This window comes from Pygocentrus nattereri, chromosome 14 (assembly GCF_015220715.1).
Source record: "Pygocentrus nattereri isolate fPygNat1 chromosome 14, fPygNat1.pri, whole genome shotgun sequence".
Taxonomy (NCBI): Eukaryota; Metazoa; Chordata; class Actinopteri; order Characiformes; family Serrasalmidae; genus Pygocentrus; species Pygocentrus nattereri.
Window position 1 is genome coordinate 3,494,830 of NC_051224.1, and position 26,721 is coordinate 3,521,550.

Sequence of the window (26,721 nt, forward strand, 5' to 3'; positions counted from 1 at the left end):
TATATATAAAATCATGTACGGACATACACATTATTTTGATACAGAATCTTTAATAATTGTTTATCTCATACTCATAACTCCTAGCTAACAAATTCTAAAACTCATTTTTTCTAACATTTAACATTTCATGTTTTATGTTTAACACAATTTATACAATTTGCATTCAGTTTTAACTGTTCGTTTGGTGTTTTAATCTCCATCAAATTAAACTTTGTCAACTTCCGTGTTTTGAAACATGGTAAATAATTTTCATGCATTGTTAAAATGTGTAAAAGTAATATTAATAGCTTGGTTTTTAAATACATTAAACTTCAGTGGCATAACGAATGAGTCATTATGTTTAAAGAAGTAAATCATGATTTAATATTGATTAACTATTATTAAGTAATTATTTGTGCATCACAATGTAGCAGGATAATAAATTGTATTTAATAATTGTATTATTGTAAAAATTTCTAATTGTATTATTTGTTGTGTATGAGTTATGAGTATCAAAAAACGAAATAATTATTAAAATACTATTATTGTGATTGTTTCAGTTCAAAATAACTGTTAATTGTTTGTATGTCTACATAAATGCTTAATAAAACAAGTTTTTACATTCATTCATGCTTATATAACAATTACATAAAATTAACAATCATTAACAAACTATTAAATAATGGCTAGATTGCTGTTTATTAGAGCCTGTTATTGTGAAGTGCGACCATTCTGCTTATGGAATTTCTAGATGTTATCAATAACTATTGTTAAATTGGTCGGTGGTCCCAGCCCTACGGAAGAGATCATGAAAGAGCAGAAAAGAGCATTCTTTTGTTTTTGTTTTCAAGTAACCGCTTAACACGAGCCCTCTAGTTGTGGCGGTGTATCCACCTACATTCTCCTCACAATGTGTTTGTATACAACACTATCATTAGCTGACTGATCAGGGGTGCTCAGTCCTGGTCCTGGAGATCTACCACCCTGGAGAGTTTAGCTTCAACCCTCATTTAACACAACTGACCCAGGGTCCGAAAGCTTTGAGGGGAATTTAACTTTTAGACCCAGGTGTGTTGGATCTGAGCTCTCCAGGGTTGTAGATCTACAGGACCAGGTCTGAGCACTCCTACTATAGATGTTCTACAAACCTCAATTCTACAAACGTTGGGACAGTGTGTGAAATGCTAATAAAAACAAAAACCTGTGATCTGTAAATTCAGTTTGACGTGTATCAATGTGAAAAGAGTAAAAACATGATGTTTTATGTTTTACCTTATGAGCTTTTTTGGCTTTTGTTGTATATATACACTCATTCCAACTTTCATGCCTGCAACATGTTCCAAAAATGGTGGGAAAGGAGTATATTTACCACCTTACATCACCTTTGCTTTTAACGTTTGGGAGCTTAAGACGCCAACTGATTCAGTTTGGAAAGTATAATTACCGTTCTTCTGGTAAACAAGTCTTCAGCTTTGTAACCATAATGGGCATCTGTTGCCATACTCTCAATTATTTTATTGGAAAAATGAATGTTTCCTTATGTTTAAAAAACTAAATAATATTGATTTAATAATGATCAATATAGCCATATTGCTGAAACACATGAAGAATATGGCTCGGCATTATGTTCATGGGTGTCCCAAAAAAGATGTCATTTAGAATCACTGTCAGAACAAAACTTTGCGTTTCCATTTTTGTTGTTTTTCAGTTTTTGAGATGATTTTAAAATGCCTGCTGCCCTTTACGTTGTGTGTTATCTTCACGGTGAATGGCCCAAAGTTACTAGTCTGATTGACTTACATTAAAAGCAAAGTATGTTTTTTCCTTCTTCTGCAAAGTTTTCGTTTTGCAGATATGAGTTTTGTTCTGACAGATGTTGCCCCATTATGTCTTTTAATATTAATGGTGCTTCACAAATGTTCAAGTTAGTCTTGCCGTGACAGACCCTGGCTTTTGAACTTTATGCTGGTAACAATCTGGAAGGTCCTTTTGGTTTTGGACCTAGAGAACACAGCATCCATTATTTCCATGAGAGGTTGACTTGGCAGACCACAGTGTACTTTATTTCCACTGGGCATCAGTTCATCTCAGAAGAGCTCAAGCCTAGAGAAGTTGGCAGCATGGATGTTGTTGACATGTGGCTTTTGCTGTGCACAGTGCAGTCTTAGCTTGCATTCGTGGATGCAGACACAGAGTGTTAACTGACACTGATTTGTCAAAGTACAGGAAAATGTTTTAAGCTTAGTTTCACATGCTTTCACACCACTTCACTTAGCACATGGTCATTTCTTCACTCACCACCATATCAAGTTTAGTTATTCAACATATAAACCGGCTATGAAGACATCAATGTTCTTGAGAAGTACTCTTTTAATGAAAAGACATTTACATTGATCTGCTCCTCTCTTTACAGTTACAGGTGTGGCTGCGGAAAAAATTCTGAATACAGTACTATAAAAAGTCACGTTTAACTCTCTGTGATATACGGACCCTGTATAATTTAATGTAATTTAGCCAACTTAAATACCTGGTGAACAAGCAAGCTGCCTTGCAAATTATGTAACAGTAGGTTAATGTTATTAACGTTACATATTTTCACAAGGTTGGTGGTTCTACGTTAAATTAACTCAATATTACATCCATCCCAGTCCGTTTACCTTTGCAAAGGAGTTAAGAGCACCGTCCTGCCTTGCGGCAGCAGCCAGATGGCATGAGGAGGGGGAATGGCACACTAAAACCTCTTTCACGTTGCTGTCGATTTGCAGTCTCTTGAAATGATGGACAATACGCAATTGTCACCCCTGCTTGATATTTGGGGAATGAACCCAGTGGTATGATCAAAGTCTTCTTTCGTTTTTCAGAAGTCTAGATTCTGCTGCTTCGTGCTGTTGCACTGTTTACACATGTTTGCATCAAACAGACGATGGTAAACCAGATTTTCCATTGTTTTCAATAGAATCGCAATGAAAAATTGCCAATGCGATCAGTACCGCCTGTAGACCGCAGCACTGAGCGAAACACTTTCCAAACTTTTGCCAGCAGTTGGAATAAACCAAGGTTTTTTTTCTGGGAGCCATGGATGCCAAATGTCTCGTTGTTGATTTTCAGACAAACTCGTACCACAAAAATAAAAGTGTGCAGTGCATGCTCCTGGCTTTCTCCTCCTTAAATAAACGATCTGCACTGCTAAAGCTCTCCTCTGACTATCCGCCGTTTTCTTCGGCACAGCGGTCACCATGGCGATGTCTGCTAGGCTTCACGGCGTAGTCTTGAGATGCGGAATTTTTTTTACACAAACGTGTGAACTCAGCTTTGGTCTTGAGGACTGCACGTGCACAGGTGAACTCATAGGCATCACCTGCGCCTTGTATGGTTTAGCGTGTCAAAATGTGTGCAGGTTGGCAGGTATGGAAACATGTTGCAGTCATCAGTTTCATAATGAGCTTACAAAACAACGGATAAGTAGATAAGATAAAACATACCTTTGTCTTTGTACTGTTTTTATTTACATACCAAATGTGAATTTGCAAAGCACTGCTTTTTCCTTTTTATTTGCGATTTGCATACAGTCCCGTCTTTCCTGGAACTGAGGTTTGTACATTCGGTGGTTGATCTTATTTGTATGTGACACTTGACCTTTCTGTGTGCTGCTGTGCTGTCTAGAGCTGGTTGTATGACAGAAGATGCTGCCATATCTGTGGTGTGGCTGCAGCTTCCAAATGCGTTTGGCCTTTTAATGACCTCTAGAATCTCAAACAACATACCTTTGCAGTTGAAAAGAGCTAGGATGAGAGGATAAAACTGGACTGATATAGCCTTTAATGGCAGCTGTTAGCAAACGCTGACTGTACTGTATTTTTTTGTGGCATAATTCAGTTATTTTAACACAGTGATTTATTTCTTTGAGTGTACACTTTTAAGACAACTATGAAAGAGGAATTCCACTGAGTTTTCAAAAATTCTGCATAATTTAAGTTCTTACAGAATCAGAGTGGTTGGGTGTGAAATGTTCCATTCTAGAGAAACCTACCAGGTCAGAATTGCTCACAGTGGTTTTAGTAGACATCTAATGCCTTTAATCGCATGACAGGGTCACAAATATGCAGCCTGATACCTGAAACTTACGATGGTTTTGAGATTTTTTTTAATTGAACATTTTTTAGATTTAAGAATGATTTGTTATGTAAATGACAGAAAAATTTCAAATACTTCTGATGATAACTAAACTGGCTATTGTTGCTGTACACAAATATAGTGACCCCTGACCACTGTATAGAAATCCGAGCCTGCAAGCTTCTCTACAATGAACGGTTTTGCACTTAACACTCTGAAAGACTTTGTTTAAATCTCAACCGTTGAATTGCAAAAAAGAACAATTTGAAAAATCAGAGGAATTTCTTTTTAACATTTGGTTTGATCTGATTACTTCCTTTCACTACAAAGTCAATTTAGACAGAACAACACTCAAACAAGAGCCATGAAAAATAGCCATTTTTGCCCTCTACATAAAAAAATGAAAGATCTTTCACACTCTCTCAAGCAGTCCACCTCCTGAAGCTGGCCCAAGCTGAGGATCCTACAGCACAGTCCAGCATCTGTAGGATTTGTGTCCTCTGCCTGATCTAGAGCACAGAGATGCATGGAGGGATGCACTGGCCTTCAGGACACCTCTGGCATGAGTGGCCTTAGTCTGTTAGCCTCTTGACCCTGTTGACCCTATTGCTTCGGAGAAGGCTATCGCCTGACCTCACCTGGGACTGGCCAGAGTGTACTACCGATGTTACCCGAGCTGTATAATAAGCTCATAGGCATTCCCTGCACAGAGCCACCTGGCCTGGGAGGTAGTCCCTACAGGGACAGAGGCGCCGGTGCTTGGTGCTGACCCCAGCGCAGCTGAACAGGAGCGGTTCCTTCTGCAGGAAACACTCCCTCCTCTCCACAGCCACAGCTGGGAAAACGTGGTTCTTCTCTGCTTCCAGAGCTTCGCACTGGACATCCAGCCTGATCGAGACACACACATGCACTTTTTTTTAGATGTGATGGAAAAGTGGACCATTTAACATCATAATACAAGCGTTCAAGTTGGCACTGTGAGCAAAAAGTGTCACATTTATGAAAGGCTATGAAAACTATGAGTACAGTGTTTTTTTAATTCAACAGAGGTGCAGGGGAAACAGTAAATTAGTAAAAAGATAACGGAGTAATGTTGTGAGATCTTATGCTTGTCATAAGATGACTTTTTATGGCATATTAATGTACATATAGGAACATATAATTAACATATAGGAATACTGATGATACCTTTGATCTGGTACACCCACTTGGTGTAACATTTGGTGGTGGATCAGAAAAAAGAGCAGAAATCATGAGTGAATATGTTTAAATGATTAACAACATATCCCGTGTCGAAACGGAGGAAACTGGCATTAACTCACACCAGCGGGAGCTCAAACATGCATGTATGCTGGAAGTTCCAAATCGCATGAAAACTACGAGTACTTGAACATAAGACGCACTGACACATACGACACACTGAATTTGGCTGTGATTGCAGTACATCAGTTGTTTACTGACAAAGAGGAGTGTTTCCTTTTTCAGATTTACGACTTACAATTTGGTCATTTTTACACAGGTAGGCCAAGGCGGTGTTAGGAGTCTTGCCCAGGGCTCTTATTGGTATAGTGTAGGGGGCTTGCCTAGGTGGGGGATTGAACCCCAGTCTACAGTGTAGAAGGCAGAGTTGTTACCCACTACACTATCCCAGATCAATAATGCCATACTGTGTTTTTTTTTTTGCCATGTCCAAATGATCACAAGCAAAACAGCAGCAGGGGTGTTATGTCAGAGTTGTGTCTAACGTCAGTCACCCTGTTTGTCCTAGTATTTGAAGTTTTTCTCTTTAATCTGACGGTCTTACCCATTGAAGGCCTCCATGTTGTTGATGAAATTGAAGAAGGCAGGCTCGCAGACCAGGCCCGAGTCCTGGCATGTCTTCACACAGGAGAAAGCCTCACGAGCCAGGAGCAGCCTGAGGGCACTGAGAGGGGGCCAGCAGGCTGGAGCCGTGACGTTTGGGGCCCACACCACAACTGTAGAGTTAGGCAGGAGGACGAAAGGGCTGGGCGGATTCCCAGGCCATAACTTGGAGTCATTGGCTGAGGGAAAAGGACCATCCAGGTGACAGAAGTCCTTTGAGTGAGAAAAAGAAACACATCAGCACAAATAAAAAAGTCCATCATCAATAGCTATTTGCATTTCATCAGTTTTCCTCAGATAAGGCTTATTATTGAGGATTGCTGATATATATAACTGAGAAAAAAATCAATGACAGTCAATTCAGTGTTTTTCAGCTTTTGGTGCCTGGTGGGCATGCTAAATGTTGGCACTGACTGAATATGAATGAAATATGAAGTAAAAACGTTTGGGAACTAGAATATGACAACAGGTGTATTCATATTTCATAGCAGATTAAATAAAAGCAGTCCTTGGCACAGGGTGCTACTGTGTGTGCTGAACAGAAAGAGTACCTGATGCTGGATGTAAGCGTTTACTCTCTCCAGCATTCCTTCACAGGTGTACTCATATGGCAAGAAAGGCTCAACCTGCACACACAGAATACAAAATAGCAGCAAGCCAGGAGTGTGTTTGTATGAGATCCAGAGATAGAAACGCAGTCGCATTTTGACTGACTTGCGACTCAACTCAGACTTGCCCTTAAATGACTTGCAACTCAAGACTGCAGGCTTGACTTGGATTAACACTCTCGAAACTTGAGCGACAACTCAGACTTACACTCCTGAGACTTGAGACATGACTCTGACTCGCACTTCAAATACTCGAAACTTGGACTTGTGAATATCTCTGCCGTGAAACCATCAGTGGTCACTATCAACATCAGATACATGCAATAATGTGTCACTGTGCAGACTGCCTAGATAACATTCAATTACTTCACACTGCTTTCATTTAGTTTTTGATTTAAATTATATTAGGCAATCAGCTGTGAATGTAGTCACATGTTAAATGAAAACAGGAGAACATGGTTCTAATATAATCCCTTGAAAATATATATTTTATCTTCTTATATATATTGCATCTTCTTCTTTCTTCTTCTTCTTTCGGCTGCTCCCTTTAGGGGTCGCCACAGCGGATCATCTGCCTCCGTCTTGCCCTATCCACTGCCTCCTCTACTTTCACACCAACCATCTCCATGTCCACCTTCACTACATCCATAAACCTTCTCTGAGGTCTACCTCTTCTCCTTCTACCTGGCAGCTCCATCTCCAACATTCTTTGCCCAATATATCCACTATTCCTCCTCAACACATGTCCAAACCATCTCAACCTGGCCTCTCTGGCTTTATCTCCAAACTGCTCCACCTTCACTGTAAGAAACCCCACAGCATACTAGGTCTTAATCTGACAGATGCTTCCTGTTGGTGTTCATTTATTAGTTTATTCCATCAAAATGCAAATTTAGTGCTACGTATCAGCCCAAGAAAGCCACAACTGGTTTCATACAGATTTCAGGGAGCCAGTGAAGTGTTAAAATTACATTCGAACGAAATGTTTTACCTTATGAACTTTATGCTTTTATTGTAGAAATATGCTCATTCCAAATTTGATGCTTGTAAGATAGTTGCTTTCCTGTTTCGGAACATGTTGCTGGCATTAAACTTTCCTTTTAACAACACGTAATAATCATGTGGGGACCAAAAACACCTGTAGGTGTTTTTTGCCATTCTTCAGTTATTCAAGTCTTCAGCTGTGCAACTGTATGGGTCTTTCATTGTTTTGCACATATTTTCAGTAGGAGACATTTCTGGAGTGGTGGATCAGTTTACCACCTGCTCTGTGATCATGTAGCCACGCTGTTCTGACATGTCCAGTATGTTTCTTTGTATGGTGTCATGTTGAAATAAGCATAGATGTCCCTGAAAAAGACGTCATTTAGAAGGCAGCATTTGTTGTCTAAAAATGTGTTCAGCATTAATGATGCTTTCACAGACGCAAGTTACCCACCGATGCCCCCCAATTCCACGACAGGCGTTGTCTTTGAACATTGTGCTGGTGACAGTCTGGACGGTTCTTTACTTATTTGTCAAACAAAAGCTCATTATTTCCAAAAACAATCTGAAAAGCTGAGTCTTTTGATGTTATTATGCCCTGTAGAGGGTGAAATACCTAAAATCCTTGCAGTTGTTTACTGAAGAAAATATTTTTTGCTGATGCATTTTCGGCAAAGTGGCAAGCCTCGATCGATACTTGCTTATAAAGGATCCGGCCTTTCCGGCATGCTCCTTTTATACCTATGCATGACGGCATCACCTGTTTAAGATGTTTTTTGAACATTTAAAAAAAATGTTCCTAGTCCTCAATGTCTCATGCAGTTGTAGGCTTCAATTTCAGAAGGCAGAAGGAGCCGACATCTACAAAAAGTAACGGAGATGATAAATTAACACTTTAAATATCTTTTTTTCATTTGCATTTTACACACTGCCCCAACTTTTTTGTAACTGGGTTCGCATTATATTACTACTATGCCCTGAGATGCCAAGAGTTGCTCCGCTGAACAAAAAAAACATTGGATAAGTGATGCACTGTGGGCAGGTGTGATTGTTTTGGCCTCCTAATGTGTTTAGTACAGGGAAAAAAAACAGCTTGTCTCTTTCCAAAATGTGCCTTATTTGTTGCTCGACCACAGTAAGCCAGTGTTTGGCTGGAGTTGTAGCAGCAGTCTGCCTTCACGCTCCTGGAAGGTGTGCGAGTAGTCACGCTTGACAGGGAACGATTGATTGATCGTGCCTGCTGGTTGCGGAGGAGACAGATTGAGCGCTCTTGGAGTGATTAATGCCACTGGCTTTTCTCCAGCAGGACAATATGTGGAGCGTGGTGGACTAGCATGGGCTTTGGCTGCAAGCCATGTGAACCCAGGAGCACCCACAGTTCAAACAGAGCAATCCTCTATTCACTGCTGCTAATAGCGCCATGGCCAGCGGTGAAGATACCTTGCAGTCCAAGAGCTCTGGCTCATTCCGTCTAACTGGATTTGCCGAAAGCAAAGCATCCAAAGCTGCAGTAAAAATCCCACATGCTGCAAGCGACACAACGTGCTAATTAGAGGATTACTGTGTGAAGGTCACCTTGGCTTTCAGGACTTCCCGGATGACCACCTCGACCTCCTCCGAATTGTTGTAGTCTACTGTGATGACGTGGGGTCTGCCGATGTACTGTTCAGCATAGGGATGCTGAGATGACACCTGATTAAAGAAGAAGAGATCGTAGATAGTAGACATATCAGCTGCGTACAGCATTAGTAACTACATACATTACTATCCAAAGTTCAGAATCAACATTGGCAGTAAGCAAACAGCAATTTAGAATAAAAAAGAGCGTAGTATGATAAGCCTGTGCACCTTTCACCTGAAATGTAGAGCGCTAGGAAGCTCTGCTGCTGTTGGAAGAAAAGCTCATATCTCCAGATTTTTTTTTTGATGATATAATTTGAAAATACCTGTTACCCTTTAAATTGTGAGTTTTTCATGATGAATGGATTAAAAAAATGATGCAAAATTACTCTGAAATATCTGGTCCAATTGACTTACATTAAAGTGACGTATGTTTTTTCCTTCCCCTGTAAAGTTATCATTTTGGAGATATGAGGTATTCTTCCCAAAAATAATAAATAAGTAAGAGAGAGAGTGTGTGTGTGTGTGTGTGTGTGTGTGTGTGTGTGTGTGTGTGTGTGTGTGTTTTGTTTTGTTTGGGCAGTCGTGAGCTGGTCTTAGGAAACCGACCCTGTGACCGGAAGGTCGCTGGTTCGATCCCTAGGGCTGACAGTATGTGACTGAGGTGTCCTAACCCCCAACTGCTCCAGGGTGGTGCTCCAGGCAAGTGTGTTCACTAGTGTGTATGTGGTGTTTCACTGCACGGATGGGTTAAATGCAGAGGTGTGGGACCAATAATGGTCACTTAATCTTAAATTATACATATATATATATATATATATATATATATATATATATATATATATATATATATATATTAGGTGTGTCTAATACATTGAATGAAATGGTAGATGATTCTAAAATGGTCGAGAGAACTTCTAACTAAATACTGTGCATTTCAAAGTTGGTGATCAAATCTTTCAGATAACATGAAAAAGCATCTAAATAGAAAATTATGGTATATTCTTGATCTAATAACATTGTAATTGTTTGTAATGAGTGGACAAAAGGTATCTATTCCTGGCGGACTGTAGGCCTTTTCCTCTCATTTATGCAGCTTTTGAATCCAAAAGCTTTTTTACCTAAAGATGTTGTTTAAAAAACCATTCAAAGCTTTATTTGAACAAGAAGGCTACAATTGTAGTTTCTATCATAGCAGCATACACTGCATGACCAGCAGGGCTTCAGCCTGCACCACTACAGATGGTTCAAAAGGATTCATTTTGTTAAAAAAAAATACAGTCGTATGCAAAATTGGCCATTGTTTGAAATGTTTTGTTCATTTTCTGAACGAAAATAAGTGCAGAGAACACACATTTTATTGCACAGTTGCTGTGTATGTGCTGAATTTAACATATTGTGCAATCTGCGCGAAAGACCCCCCCCCCCCCCCATTTGTTAAACTCCTTACAACTCTTAAAATTTGTAGTAAATGAAAGTAGTATTTAAGTGTGTTCTCTGTAGATGATGTCTTAAATGATTTTCACTTAGAAAAACCAGAAAACGGGGGTTCCCGAGTGGCGCAACCATCTAAGCGTTGGCTGTGTCATCAGGAGATCACGAGTTTGATCCCCGGTGATGCGAAAGCCGTCCGTAGCCAGGAGTCCAAGAGAGCCCAACTGGCCCCGCTCTCTCTGGGTGGGTAGGAAGGCCCCCCTTCTCCCCCATCACTCAACACGATACTAGTAGTATAGTGTGATTGTCTTAAGTAGCGGGTGGAAATGGAAACGACTAATTTGGGGAGAAAATCGGGTAAAAATAACAAAAAAATTGAAATAAAAAGAAAACGAAACATGTAACATGAAGAGGGGTGTTCAAACTTTTGCACTACATGGCTGTATATGACACGTGATTCCAAACTTTTGAACAGTAATGTACAAGCAGACAGAATGAACCTTACAGTACATCGTTGTCCTACTGGGTAAAGCCAAAATCAGTCTAATTTAACAGCCTGAGCTGGACTTTGTGACCTTGAACTCACCTCTCTGGACATGGGCTTCCCTCTGAAGAACTCGTTATTGAGAGAGCTGCGGGGTGGATGGAATTTGGGCTGCAGGAAAATGCACCCATTGGCTATGGCCTCCAAAGGTGCAGGACCTTCATAAGGAAAGCCAAATCCTACAAAAAGCTGAGAACAGGTTTTACAGTGAGAAGAAAGCGACGAAGGCAGAACCTACCCAGTATTAATCTCACCGCCCCTGGGTGTTCCTACCATGCAGAAATCTGCAGACATGCACAGTGAGGCCAATGCCTGAGTACATTTTGTCAATAAAGGCACCGCTGAGAAATCTGTGATATGCTGACAGTACCTTGGCCTTTCTAAGCAGCTGCTGGAGCTCGTGTTGGGGTAACAGGCCATGGTTCCTGACAAAGGCAGGTACTTCTGGAGGTCTCTGGGTCTCATAGTAGACTGTTCCGTGGATGTCCATGTAGCGGTGCAAGATGGTGAGGAACTTGTCTTTACCCTGCAGGATGGAAGAAGAGGAGAAATATGTAGGTGTAAATGAGCGCTCCTGTGGAAAGGTCTAATACACAAAATGACACATTTTTAACCCCTTAAACGCAGGGCCCACCCGCGGACCCAGAGCTGTATTACATCTATAACCTAAGAATAGTCCAGCTGGATTGATTTAATGTCCCTGTAGTTATGGAACAATAAGCCTTAGTATGTAATAAGCCCAGGACTTTGATGGGGGAAGGAGATAAAGTCAACTTGAATGAATGTGTGGAATAAATACAAATCGATGAGATAACTGGGGGATTTGGGCCTAAAACTCTTGTGTCATGTTATTACAGTATTCTAAGTTCAGAACTTCATATCATTGCCATGTTTTTATCCATCAGTATTTTCTCAGTACAATAGCCAGCATGAATTATGCAGATACTTCACACAACCATTGGGAATCCGTATGGTGTTGCCCTGATCTGTAGTAAATACAGCCAAGACGGCATTAGTGTAAGCTCATTTACACGTAAAATAAATGTTAAAAAATCACCAATTCTACTTTTATTCAGCACAAATCGTTTTTAGCTAGGATAAAAGCCAAACAGAGGTAAGATATCTACATTGCCAGGTAGCAATCTCACTAACCTTCTGTATTAGCCAGCTAAAAACAACCGGCCCACCCCCATCGCATTTGTCGATTTTCAATAGTTCTCACCTTCAAACCCATCAAGAATGTGAAGAATATGACATGCAAGGAGACACTTGCTATTCATGGATTTGAAGCAAAGCATGTTAAATATTTATCTCTTTGTCATTTCATCTAAAAACCGGTTGTTGGCTACTGTTAGATCCTAACGTCAGTGCATACTGATCAATGCACGATTGATCACGACTATATCATGACCTATGGGGTTCAGGTCCTGTGCCACACGGAGGCCTCAGCTCATTTTTGAGCGCTCATACGGTTAGTTGTAACTCATAGTGACACGATATCTGATCAGCGATGTTCTAACACTTATCTGTTGCGTAGGCTCCATGTACCCAGACGTCATAAACGTCCTTGGGGCCCTTGCCTAACTATAACTCTTTCATCCAGTCCTCTCTCTCTATTGTCTGACCACGCGATGCTCATGCCGTTTGTGTGTATATAAACTCTGCTATTCTGATCAATAAACGGGAAAAGCCTTCTGAGTTCAGACCTAGTCTCTGTGGTCATTTGAGTTTCCCCCATCCGGCTGGACTCTCAGGAGGACGGAGGGCTTCTTGCTAAGTTCACAGCTTTGGCATGGAGGTCGAACCATAGAACCTAAAACCATCATCTAACGGTTCTAACAGCTTCGACAAGGTACGACACTGTCACTGGGGCGGTACCCTTTTTGTCACTGGCAGTGGTGCCCTCAGGGGTCCATCTCAGTACCTTCAGTCAGGGAACATAACTGAACCAGAATCCACTGAAATGATATTTTCTAATCTGCACTGACTCCACACACCCTGCCTCGCCTCCAGGCTTTTATTCTGCTGTTCTGATTTAAAACATTAGTTCATAAAAAGATACAAACATCTACTTCTCCACTGGGAAAAACGTATTTAAAGTACACAATTGGACCTTAAAACCGCTGCTGCCCCTTTGAGGGAATGATTACACTGTTTGCACCTGCATGGTGCCTTTATTCCTAACAGCCGCAGTACATCTTGAAACTTGAGTTAGCTCATTATTATTACATAACTAGTTGGCTAGTTATTCAAGTTATGGTCTATTTCAAGATATCATACTAGACTAAAGTGCCAGAGCCACTTTGAAGGAAATGTCTCCAGCTGTTTTGAGTCTAGAAACTGCTAAATGGATAGCTTGACTTCTTAATATGGACAACAGTGGTTTATATGGATTCCTGCTAAGCGTGCAGGACAAATGGGGCTTCAGAGGTTCACCTTCAGCATTAAAAGCCATTAGCCTTTGATTAAAGAGATAATATAAAAGCTAATTAGCTTAGCTGCACTCATTTGTCCCAACAGAGAGAGACAAACACATTGAATTCTGGTTCCATTAGAAACACCAAGGCCCACAGGACAAAACTATGGAGGAAACTTCTGAAACACTTGGTCTGTGGTTCATTTTCTGACGCATTGTCAAGCGTGATATCCCACTGATTTTAATAGGATGGCACTTGTATCTGTGCTCACACTAATGGTTTTGGCCTTTACGTCATATTTGCTAGAAGACAGCGGCGGTGACAACAGCGGGGGTGCATTTATTATTTATTTATTTATTCATTAACGCAACATTTTGTTATCCTTGGAGTATATAACTGCATATGTTCCACGTCTGCAGTCCCAAGACGTGGAAGCAGTGCAGAATCATAATTTGTCTTAGAAATACTCTTAATGTTTTATGTGTGGCCAAAATATCATGAACAATGCAGTGCTGTGCTTCCCCAGAGAATGTTAAAGTTCCTTCAAACTTAAGAAACTCTCCATGTAAAGAAGAGCATAAATAATTTACCCATTTAAATCATTACTAGCTGCATAATTCATAGTGAAGATCAAGCGAGAGTATCATATCAGACTCTTTTAGTTAGTAGTGAAGGCGGTATCACCCTTGGTGAAAGAATAGTGCATCAGCCTATTGCTTTGATTTAAGGGGAACTCCACCACTTTTTCAAAATTTCCACATAATTCAATTGTATCACGTAAACAATGTCACTCAGAGGGGTCTGATGTGAAATGGGTCACTGCAGAGAAACCTACCTTTTTTGTGGTGGCGAACCAGGTGTTGCAATGTCTAAGTCTCAAAAATGGTTCTTTGTATAAAACACTTCTTTCGGTTCTCTAAAGAACCTTTCAGTGGATTGTTCTTTAGACAGTTTGAAGATGTGAGATGTGTGAACATGACTATATTAAGAAAAAGTGATCTTCTGAATGAGAGCCATAGAATAATGCATGGCTCCCCAAAGAACCCTGCTCGAAAAAAGGGGTTTGTGAGTGTGAAGAACTTTTTTGAAGTTTTGAAGAACGTTTACATAATGTAGACATGCTAAGAAGAGCCATTAAATTGTACCATTAAATTAAATGTACAACCTTCTTTAAACCTGACTAAGGTTCTTCACACTCGCACATTTCTTAATAAACCAAAAATTCTACGGCTGTCATTCAGAATTTCATTCGTTTATATAATCATTTCATTTACTATCCGAAATGACAAATGAACCTCAACATATTTTGTTTTTATATGCCGTGGTGATAGACAGAGGTCCATCGGAAAAGAGAAAGTTTTCAGTGGATATTATTCTGTCTTACAGTGCCCTGTACATACATCTCCCCCATGAATGGCTTTTAGGTTCAAATCTTACCTCAAAACTATTATAATACAATATCTTAATAATAATAGCGATCAGACAGGTTTTAATCACCAACCTCAGATGTCTGCTTCTTATTATCACTGTTGTGGAGATATCTGTCTATACATTTCTCTAGACTGGCACATATCACTGATTTCAACTCACTCTGGATGTCTTTGTCCACATGTCTTCTGCTGCTTGAGTTGCAGAAATTTTTAAATTGTACTTATACAGACTTTTGACAGCAGCATCAATAGCTTGTAATGTCCCAATCTCCATCATGAACTTTGCAAACCACGCTGAATGGAAAGAGAAGCGAAGTACAGCAGTGCATGAATAAGCCTGGCACTGAAAGACCTTCCCTAATCTTCCAATATGTGGTAAAGCAACTTGCCAGAATGGATGTGTGGAGGAGGAATCAAACAGCTGGTGAAAGAAGTTAGGCTGTCACCAATAAAGAACTGGCATTCAGAAAATCAATGGCAGCTGACTGGAGCTGCGCCCCTCCTCTGACTGTTGCCGTTGTTGCTGGCTATAGCGTATTGATCTCAAACCACAGCAATGAAGAGCAACTTTAATGCAGAAGAGAATGAGAGAGCTGAGCAATGAAGAGGCTGCCATTACTGCAGTAGAGTCAAACACACGAAAGAAAACTGAGGCTGTGAGACCTTAGCAGGCACAGATACTCCCACTCTCACTTTCCTTCCCTTCCCACATTCACGTAGGTGCAGATGTAGAAAGATTACCAGAAGTCCTTGTTTAAGGAAAGGCTGATTTAGGGGGTGTTCAGGTGGCACCTTTCTCTCATGCTTCAAAAGAAGCAGGACACAGTTCTTAAGTAGGTAAGAAGCGGGTCGCGTAAACACCAGAAAGTGTTTTGAGAGAACGTGAAACGGACTTTTCAAGAATACATAAACACTCATTCAGTTTGTGTTGTACAGCTCTGAGTGTGGAGAAATGTGCTTACCGGTAACTGGACAGAAAGGTAACCTTGACATGGGCTAGTCAGCTGTCAAGGTGCTTTTCCGCTGGTACTTCTCAGAAAAGATGAGTTTCCAAATTAAATGCGCTGTTTAAAACAGCAAGGTTTGCAGCACAGGCTGGGGAAGAAACCAGCGAATCTCAAACGTTTCAGTTCTTTTGAAACCTGAAGCAGAGGTTTCAGACAGTTTGAAGCACCCTAACCCCTAACTTGTGAGGTTTTAGTTTGCACCGATGAGAATCATTGGAATTTTTGGATAGGTGGCATGGTGGTGCAGTGGGTAGCGCCCTCGCCTCACAGCGAGGAGGGCCTGGGTTCGATTCCCCGGCCAGGTGACCGGGGTCCTCTTTGTATGGAGTTTACATGTTCTCCCTGTGTCTGTGTGGGTTTCCTCCCACAGTCCAAAGACATGCAGTCAGGCTGATTGGACATGGTCTGTCTGCCCTGCGATGGACTGGCGACCTGTCCAGGGTGTATCCTGCCTGAAGACTGCTGGGATAGGCTCCTGCAACCCTGACGGAGAAGCGGCTTGGAAAATGGATGGATGGGTGTTTTTGGATACAACCACCTGCTCACACTTGTCTTTCTCCAGCATATACCTGATGAAGCACTGTTGAGCGTGGCATATATTTCTATGACGTACGAGTTGCTTGCAATAAAGTTGGCCTTGTTTAAGTTTTTAGCATGAATTCTCAACAGCATTTGCTGAATGTCATAAATAAATAAGCTTAGTAGAATCAATTTTTTTTAGATTTAAATCAAAACATTTCAAGCTTAGGAAGAAGCTCTGTGTGTTTATGTGTCTGTCTATTTAAAGAGCATGGTCAGCTTGTACTGCACACAAACATTCTTGATAATCTTGTGATGAAGTCTTTTAACTTACTTTCAACTAAGCATAATTTTCTTGTCCATTAAATTGATTCTTATAATATGTCCGAAATCAGCTTCCGTCTGGTTATCTGGGCTTCCAGTGAGAGTTTTCAGCCTCCTTGTTCTTCCAAGTGTCGTATGCTTTCCCTGCTGGATCCTTTGTTGGTAAAATTTGCTCCTCAGACCAATGGACTGTCCACTCCAAAGTCCAGATCTCAACATCACTGAATCTGTTTGGGATTACTTGGATGATAAGAAGCAGAAAATGCAACCAACTTCTAAAGCTGAACTTTATATCCCGGCAGATTTCTTTGAATAATCATAGCAAATCTCTCGAAAAAGAATGTAAGCTTTAATGAAAGCTAAAATCTTTGATTTTATCTTTAGTTCTCAAGTCTTCTGTGTAATTTCTTGTAAAATATGTTTTCTCCTCTTTTCTGATGCTGAGAAATAAATAATACGTATTTAATGGCTGGTCTAACTTGAAATCAAAAATAAATGAAGAGTTGTTTCTGACTTTCTCACAGTTCTCAGTTACCTTGATATCTGCTCAACCCAGTGCTCAGCTACAAAGGTGTAGATATTTAGACGTGAAAACGGTCGTTGTCTGGATCCTTGTTGATGTTCTTGTTTGCTCTCTGAAAGACAGACCTTTTGTAGCCAGTTAAAATAAGACTTTAATTAGTCCGTGAAGTGTTAGCTGACCCTAGTTCGTGCTTCTCATGCTCCATGCTTTTCTGACTGAGGTCAGGAAGGGCTTGATAATTAGCCGGTGAAGTGTTTTATTTTTATTTTTTATTTTTTTTTATAAAACTTGATAGATTTACTATATATAAACTGCAATTTGTAAAGTCGGAAATATCTCAGTGTTGCTGTACATATGAGAAATGTAAGCTGCAGTCAAAATGTTTCTCATACAAGTGACCTTGTTCTGAAAGAGCCCTGTAGTCTTTGGAAACATTAATCACAGTGGGAATGTCTCACTTGTGTATAGGACTAAAGTACTGGAAAATAGATTTCACTAAAGTCACAGAACTCCATAGAACTCCACTTAAGTAAGTACATTTATGGCCATTATACATATACACTTTACGTTAAGTGATACTTTTTTGATCCCACAAATGGGGAAATTCCACCTCCGCCTTTAACCCATCCATGAAGTGAAACACCACACACACACACACACTAGTGAACACACACACTAGGGGGCAGTGAGCACACACTTGCCCAGAGCGGTGGGCAGCCCTATCCACAGCGCCCGGGGAGCAGTTGGGGGTTAGGTGTCTTGCTCAAGGACACCTCAGTCATGGACTGTCAGCCCGGGGGATTGAACCGGCAACCTTCCGGTCACAGGGCCAGATCCCTAACCTCCAGCCCATGACTGCCCCAAATACATGCATATCCCAGCATTGGGCCAGCCATGATACGGCATGATAGGCTTGTATAAATATAAACCTCCTATAAATGCTTACAGGTGTTTGGGAGGGAAAGCTGATGTAGTTCAGCTATTTCTGTGATTTATAGAAGATTCTGTTTTGAGGAACTGTGGCTGACGTTCATCATCAGGCATAGGCACGTCTGTGCCTGTAGCATCGCATGCATTTGTAAATATCATTATTTTATAGGCTGTTTTGTCCTGTTTGAACTGGATTTGTATTGTTTGCTCAAGACGTGTCCTGAAAGAGTACACAGTATAATCCAGCTCAGCACGTCAGTGGAATGACTGAAGTCCATAGCTTCACCTGAAGGATTCTGCCTCTTCAAGCTAACAACAACTGAAGCATTTTCAACTGACCCTGGACACAGATGACGCTGTAAAGTCAGTCTCGTCACAGTCTTGTAATAAACAGCAGTCACTACTCGGTTTATGTAAAGGGCCACACATAAAATGTTCCATACAGAATACATTTGGTCTCTCACAAGTCGAAAGCAAAATCCAGATATTTGATTTAATCATAATTTCATTTACCCACCCTGCTATCTTAAAGAGCCCATGTCCTACGCCCCCCCTTCCCGGCCAAGATAAGCACTATATAAAAAACATTTTTTTTATAGTTTTCTTTAATGTAGGTTGGAGATTTGCATCTTGTGAATGTCTATAATGGATTTTTCAGAGGTCTACATTTGCTTGTTTAGAATATAAAACATTTTATTGACTAATTATATTAATACAAAGAGTCATGAGCAACATGTGTGACTTATATTGGGGGGCAAGCCATCAGTCATCTCAGCTATATAATAAGCATAAAACCTATATTTAGTAAAAAACGTATATTTATCAAGGTACAATTGATGTTCTACCTTAGTGAAGTGCGAGGTGGCACCCACTGGGCACGGCATCAAATGCACTGACTGCTTTTTCCAAGTTTTTCCATGTGATATTCAGCACAGCAATGTCAGTCTTTCCTGACTCACAGTAGCCACATTTACATGCAGCCTCTTCTTCTTCTTTCGGCTGCTCCCTTTAGGGGTCGCCACAGCGGATCATCTGCCTCCATCTTGCCCTATCCACTGTCTCCTCTACTTTCACACCAACCATCTCCATGTCCACCTTCACTACATCCATAAACCTTCTCTGAGGTCTACCTCTTCTCCTTCTACCTGGCAGCTCCATCTCCAACATTCTTTGCCCAATATATCCACTATTCCTCCTCAACACGTCCAAACCATCTCAACCTGGCCTCTCTGGCTTTATCTCCAAACTGCTCCACCTTCACTGTCCCTCTGATCTGCTCATTTCTAATCTTGTCCATCCTTGTCACTCCCAACGAAAATCTCAGCATCTTCATCTCCGCCACCTCCAGCTCAGTCTCCTGTCTTTTATGTTTACATGCAGCCTAATAATCCTTTAATAATCCGACTAATCGAGTAGTCTGACTGAGGTCAATCCGAATACAACTTCTATCCAACCGAACGAGGTGGGTAATTCTGTTAATAATCCATTAAATAATAAGAACCACATAAATAACCACATTGGATATGCCTGTGTCCAATTACATTCCCAGTCAGAGAGTTTAAGTACGTTCTGCACATCATAGCATCATAGCGAAAGTTTATAATGTTCAACATGAGGGGAGAAGAAACTGGTCTGCAGAGGAGAATACGTTTATGCTTTGAACTTTAAAAGGTGTAATGGATGTCTAGCTTATGTGTCTGAACTTTAATAAGGACATGTGAAGTTCATTTTCCTAAATCTGACATCGTTTTAAAGCAGTTAAACACACAAGCACTGCTCACTGCTGCTCATCTCTCTCTGACTGAACTCACATGATGCTTGTTGTCATGGTAACATCTACACTAAGTGGTAGTCTACACAAGTGCATGGTTTTGGATCAGATTACTTGTAGTGTGCATGTAAATGGAGAATTATGTCAGATTGTTGAGTAGAGTGAGCATATCAACACCTATGTATTCAATTGGATTGGCAAAAATCTTTGCATGTAAATACAGCCAGTGATTCTCATGTAGTTTTCAAGTCGATGCAAACAAAAAAAAAGTTCCTGTCACATGATGCACTGGCCATTGGCACAGTGAGGAACTACGTGAAGAGGCTACCGATGTTTACTAGGCTCTCACCCAGATCTGAGGCTTTGAAAAGTGCTAAGTGTTGTTCTTCTGATGGCATTGAAGAGGGACAGCTCAGCACTCGTCTTCTCTTTGGGAAATCCATAGCGACGACAAACAAATGCCAGCTACGCTTCAGCTGTCGTTCAGTGCGATAAGGCTTTCCACGTAATTTTCCCAAAAACAATCACAGGCGTCTTGAACGGTTTGGTCCTGTACACCAAAATACAATTCCTTGTAGTAACTCACCGCAGAGTCAGCATCTGATCCAGTCACTGTCACTTTGACCTGTTTGTTCCATGGGTGCTGTGGGCGTTGGTAGTTGCTCTGAGTCAAACATGCCCTTCGTTGAACAATGGACTGACCAGCCCAGAGTCTAGACCTCAGCATCACTAAATGTGTTTGGGATTGCTTGGATGGTCAGAGGCGGAGGTTCTGAGGGTGGTTTTTGACTTTTTTCACAGTACTGTACTTTCTCTATGTACTTTCTCTTCTCTGTGTTGATGTTTACAATGGTGTAGATACATAGATTTAAAACTATGTTGTTGTTGTCAGGAACCTTATTAATATTCTCTTGTTTGCTTCCTGAAAAACAGACCCCCTTTGGACGGTCATAATAAACCTTTAATTAGTGAATGAAATTTCAGTTTGTGCTTCTCCTGCTCCATGCTTTCTGATTCAGATCAGCTGATCAGCTGGTAAAATGCTCTATTTTTCTTGTCCAACTTATGATTTATTATGTATATGCAGAGACAAATACAGATATTTCCAGGTTTAATATCACAGGAGCAGTGTCTAGTGCACTGTGGATTCATTACACAGCTCCTCCAAAATCTTTCTTTCACATGATGATTGCACGCCGCAGCTGCCTGTCCTCCACTTTACAGCACTTACAGCACCAGAGAGGAAATATTTCATGCACAGTAGGCCATATGCTGCGGGATTTGTTTTCATCGAACAATCTATTATGTCTCTCACTTACCTGGAGCTGAGAATGGTGCAAGAGCAGATGGAGATATAAAGAAAAAGAAAGAGAAATAGGAAAAGAGACGATTATGTTTTTCCCCTCCAAGCATGGCGACAGCAACGAAGCTAAGTGACACCTGGCCCGCAGAATCGGTTTGGGGTGACAGGGCTTAGAGGGCATCACTCAGATGAAGGAGATTCTACTGCAGACGGTCAGAAACTGCCGTTTGTGTAGGCTGAGGCATCAGAGGACGAAGTACTTCAATGTCTGGCACATTGAGTGTGTGTTCTGCAGGATTCTACAGTTTTTCCTGCAGTTTATACTTTTTCTTGAAAGGTTTATGTGTAAAAATAGTCATGATTCATTTTACGACAATCTTCCAAACTCTGTTCATTCCTTAGAAATGAAGATGGTTTTTGTTGCCTTATCTTTAAGGAATGATGTGCGATAATGAGCTCTGTTCTCATCGGTTGACCCTTTCAAAAGTGCCCTGTACTGTGCTTCATTCAAATAGCTAGAGGCTGTGAGCAGCAACAGAGTTCCTCATCGCTTCAGCGTGAATGGGCAGGGACAAACTGCAGCAGACGGAATAGGTGGTCATATGCTGATGTGTTCCTGGTTGTGACATCTGATCTGTGATGAGGAATTCAGAACAAGCTGTTTTCATATATGGGCTATTCTCATGGAAATGACAGATACTGGGATCCAACCTGAAAAAATGAAAATGACCAAGACTTTACAACCCTAGCCAGTGTAACGTGGAGCGATGTTGAGGCCAGACGCATGTGCGGAGACAAGCGAGTTTTCTTATGGGCAAATCCAAAATCAGGGTCAAGAGAGTCCAGGTTTAACAAGCCAACACGGAGAAATGGACTGAAAGCCATAATGAGATAAACACAGAAATCCAAATACTTCAAACCAAACGAGCATCAAACAAAGACCAACACAGACCAGGGCAAACACAGGGCTTATATAACAGAGACAAGACGAGGGACAGGTGGGAAACAGGTGGTAACAATCAGGTAACAGTCAGGCAACAAGGGGGCTGGACTGAACCAAAACAAATGCACATGGAAGATCAAAAGGTAAACAAAAGCACATGGGGAGAGGGAGGAGCCAAGCGTGACAGCCAGTACATGACCAGCAAACACAGCTTTGAACAGACATACATAGAATCATAGTAATTTGTATTAAAGCTCAAATACCGAATGACTTAATTGCAGAAAATATGTTGTGACAATTCCTAATGTGACACACTGCTTTTCAGACATTCGGACATTGCTCACCATGTGGCTTGAGGGACAGGCACACAGCCTCGGTTCCTGCTCTGAAATGCAGAGGTGTGGCTAAAGTGAGGCTTCGCCTGTTAACCGAAGCTCTTCTTTCAGTAGCGACATGAAAATCTGGGGCAGCATTTTCAGAAGAGTTTTTTCATGTAAAATTTCACTTTAAAATAACTCAAAAAGGTCTTTAAAAATGAAGTACTATTTTCAAAAGTTGAACTTTAGAAGTCAGGGTTTGGGGCGGACACTTCCCAGAAGAAAGTATCCTATAAATCATGTTTTTGTATATATTTAGCTTCTTACTATCCCAGTTTAGGCCTTGAATTGAAATAGATCTTTAGGTTCCACCTATATGATAATAATATTGTTTGTCTCTGTAATGCTGATGAGCTCTTTTGTCAAAATGACCAGATTCATAGTTTTCCTATGGTGTCCCTCAAACATGCTGCCGTGATTTCAGTAAGCAACCTCAAGTTCGTTCGGCAGTGCCATAGCCGTTCCTTATGAGAAAATAAAGCCATAACTGAGGCAGAAACTTATTCTGTGTCCCAAATCACATACTAGCACTCTCAGTAGTATGTAAAAAAAAGCTATTATTTCCAGGGCCGTCATTAGTGTAGTAGGTAAAGTATGGAAGTGTGTGGTTAGTGAGACAGGTTCAACAAGCAAGCAGCTCCAGTGGCTGATTATAGCCTTGCTGTGCCACCCGGTAACTGCATTGAAAGTTATTTTCTGATTAAAGCTGCATTTACTGAGGCAAAGGTCTAAAGATTTTCCAGTGACATGATGTTCATATGCAGCCGCTTCTTTTTGTAAATTCATTCCTAAAACTTGCCCATACGTTGCCTAAATGTCACTGCTGTTAAGGTGGAATGGAAAACTTTATTGAGCAGCCAGCTGCAACTTCAGCTTAATTGTGCTTCTTATTTAAGGGCCACTTTTATTACATTTTTTTTTTTTTCTAAATTTTCTGAACTTGAGGTGTCCCGTTTATATGAATCTAGTCCATCAGTCAAGCTAATCTAACTGCTGCGTTTTCTGGAGCGTGCATTTAAAGTGTCCACACAGCTTTTCATCTTCTTCATGATTAAGAACGCCCTATTTTTAGTGGGCAAGCTGTACTTCTGACTATACCCGCCTAGCAAAACGGTGATAGGGCATTCTTAATTACGTAATCAAATATTATGAATATTGGCTGTATTGATCAGATAACACATGGCTTGTTTTGAAACTTTAAAGAGGACCTATTATGCTCATTTTCAGTGTGCATAATTTCATTTTTGAGGTCTACTAGAATAGATTTACATGCTTCAGTATTCCAAAAATACATTTTTCTCATACTGTGCATCTCTACTCACCCTCTGAAGCCCTGTTAGAGCTCCTGTTCCTGATGAGCCCAGTGGACTCTGATTGGCCAGCTGCCAGAGCGATTCTGCCTCTACATGTTCTGCCCCTGCCTTGTAGTCTGCAGACAGACTGTGCTGTGACCAATGGTGTCATTTTTCCAATGGTGTCGGTTCTGCTATATTACTTTGAACCAGCGTCCTGTCCTGAAAGTCAGGTCAGCATCTTCTCAACATGCCTAGAACCCAGCTAATCCTGGCCTGCACTGTTTACTGTGCATTGTGTGAGGGCCTGCTTGCCAGTAGGCAGGCAATAAGGATTGTGTTACGGGATGACATCACCTTGTAACAGAGAAAGGGGTTGGAATTCCAATAAGCCATTTCAAGCAGCTGAGAAGAGTGAGTTACTCCCTCTGGCATATACATTGAGCTTGGTAACATTTCAGTGTTTACGTGCAAAAAAACTATATAATACACTAAAGGAACCAGAAAATCGTACTAGATCCCCTTTTAACCGTGTTCACATAGTATGTCCAACGTTATTTTTTAAAAAGCAGGGTTTTCTATGCTATGGGTCCTTCAAAGTCTGCTGTTTGACAGGTTTTCGAGGAAGCAGCAGTGAGCGCATCTTCCTGTGTTGATGTTTACATGCTGTTTTCTTCTCTGCTCTCTTCATCACAAAAAGCGTCACGTTGCTAACCGCATGCTGTCCAAAATGCCGCCGCTCAACACTATCAGTGCGCCCAACAAGCCATGATAAGAACAAGGCAATCCATCTCTGTGCGTTCCAGCATAGGCGCTGTCAGAAAGTGCCGAGTCTACTACACTTTTCAGGCGTGTAAAATGATACTCGCTCCTCCGAGACAAGTGCCTCTTCACATTACAAGCAAAGATCCAGCACCACTTACCAGGTGAAGGCGTCAGACAATTCATCAGAGAGTTATTATCGAGGCCGCCATCGACTTCGGATTTATAATGCTCGTAAACAGATGCGACTTGAGAGGACGTGTGTGTCTTGGTAGCTCGATCAGTCAGTGTGAAACGAGCTCATTATGTTCTCATCATTCTCAAGTCTTTACATGCGTGAGGTGGCACTCGGAGGCCCTTCAGTCTGTATAAAACATATCATGCGGCGCACTGAAATTAGATTCGATGACAAATGAAGAGGCTGACGATCATAAACCCCATACTTCCATGTGGTAAAATATTCATGAGGCACTTCTTTTGTTGTTTGCTGTGCATTTGCATGTGTTTTTAGTACCTTTTAAGGACAAAAAACGCACCAAAAAAAAATCGGCGTCCAAAAAGTTTCGTAAAATATAAGAATAAAGACCGTGTGCAGTAAATAATCGTGTAATCTTAAAAATCAGTGGTTTAAGGTGTTCTGGCTAGATTTTGGTTACTGTGATGTGATTTGTTGATTTGAGGCATGAACACACACACACACACACACACACACACACACACACACACACCCACACACACACACACGTCAATAAGCTGAGATCAATGCAGTCACAAGAGCATTAGGGAAGTGATCCACTGATGTTGCTAATTAGTTTCGGAATAACAAATGCCACTCCAACTCAAAAGTTTCACTGCTCCACAGCCCAATGCTGGGGGGCTTTGTACCTCTCTAGCCACGCTTGGTGACGTGTGGCTGCCACCGAGGACCCCATTGACTATTTTTCTATGGGGATCATACAAGCTGTGCATGTGCCATTGAGCCCCTGTGTCAGCAATGAACACACTTCAAAGTACCTGAATTCTAATTAGAAGGGATGTCACGCCTACCTTCCACATGTTGGCCTCTTTGCCGTAGACCACAACCATGTTGTTGACTTTCTCTCGCTGAATGCTGAGCCTCTCGGTCTCGTTCATTTCTTCAGCCACGAAACCCATGAATGAGTTGTCAGGAGTGTGCGCTGTGTGAGAGCAGATCAGAGTCCAGTAAATCTCAAAAATCTCTTTTACAAACTGTGGTCTGAGCAGACATATTCCATAGAGCTGGTAACAGACTGAGAACTGAATGTTACGTGAGCAGAACCATCTATGAGAAGTGAGTGCAGGATGGTAGAATCTGATTGAAGAGGGTGGAAATTGTGCTGGATTTCTAGACAGCTTCTGCACTCGCTGAGGGACAGTGTAAAGGTCAGGAGGAATATGTAGGATAGGGTGAGGAGCTGGTATGGTTTATCACACGTGTCATGGAATCCGACAGCTCGTCTCTGTCCTGGCTCTTCTCATTCATCATGTACACCTGTATTTGTTTACACCTATGTCTTGTTAGTCATTACATGTATATGTGCCAGGGTTGGAAATTAGCACCCGCCAAATGGGGCAGATGTTTTGGAGTGGGGGTGAATTTGCTGAACCTATAACCACATAAATAAAAACAGCATATGCAAACAAGTAATGTGGTGGTTGCAGAGCAATTTGTGACATTTCACAATGCAGATTGAACTCTTGCTTCCCTCAGACAATTTAGCAAGGAGACACTGGGTTACCACGGCGACTCGAGCATAGAATGCTAACTTGCCAATAATGGTTGAAAAGAATCACCTCAGGTCAAGTAGCCCCAGCTAATGTTATAGCATTAAGCATAAAAACAATGTGGCATTACATCCCAGGGGTTACGGGGTCTCCAGAGAAAACCTCCCAGGAGAAAACACAGGCCAAAGTGGCGGCGGTTGAAAGTTGTTTGGTAACACTTTCTATGAATGTT

The 26,721-nt window shown here is 41.1% G+C and overlaps 1 protein-coding gene across 3 annotated transcripts in view; it reads right to left on the reverse strand.

Annotated features, from left to right (window-relative positions):
* Positions 1-571: 571 nt before the first annotated feature.
* The window catches only part of LOC108435872 (alpha-1,6-mannosylglycoprotein 6-beta-N-acetylglucosaminyltransferase B-like), a 174,286-nt gene continuing 148,136 nt past the window's right edge, over positions 572-26,721 (reverse strand). For 2 of the 3 annotated variants that reach the window (XM_037544479.1, XM_017711995.2), the window contains exons 11-17: positions 25,791-25,921; positions 11,516-11,671; positions 11,188-11,334; positions 9,123-9,239; positions 6,507-6,581; positions 5,897-6,168; positions 4,782-4,980 (exon numbers count right to left, since the gene is read on the reverse strand). In XM_037544479.1, the coding sequence (XP_037400376.1) occupies positions 4,782-4,980; positions 5,897-6,168; positions 6,507-6,581; positions 9,123-9,239; positions 11,188-11,334; positions 11,516-11,671; positions 25,791-25,921 (1,097 nt within the window). Of the gene's footprint in view, positions 4,981-5,896; positions 6,169-6,506; positions 6,582-9,122; positions 9,240-11,187; positions 11,335-11,515; positions 11,672-25,790; positions 25,922-26,721 lie in introns of all 3 variants that reach the window. The other variant, XM_037544478.1, reaches the window with a different exon arrangement.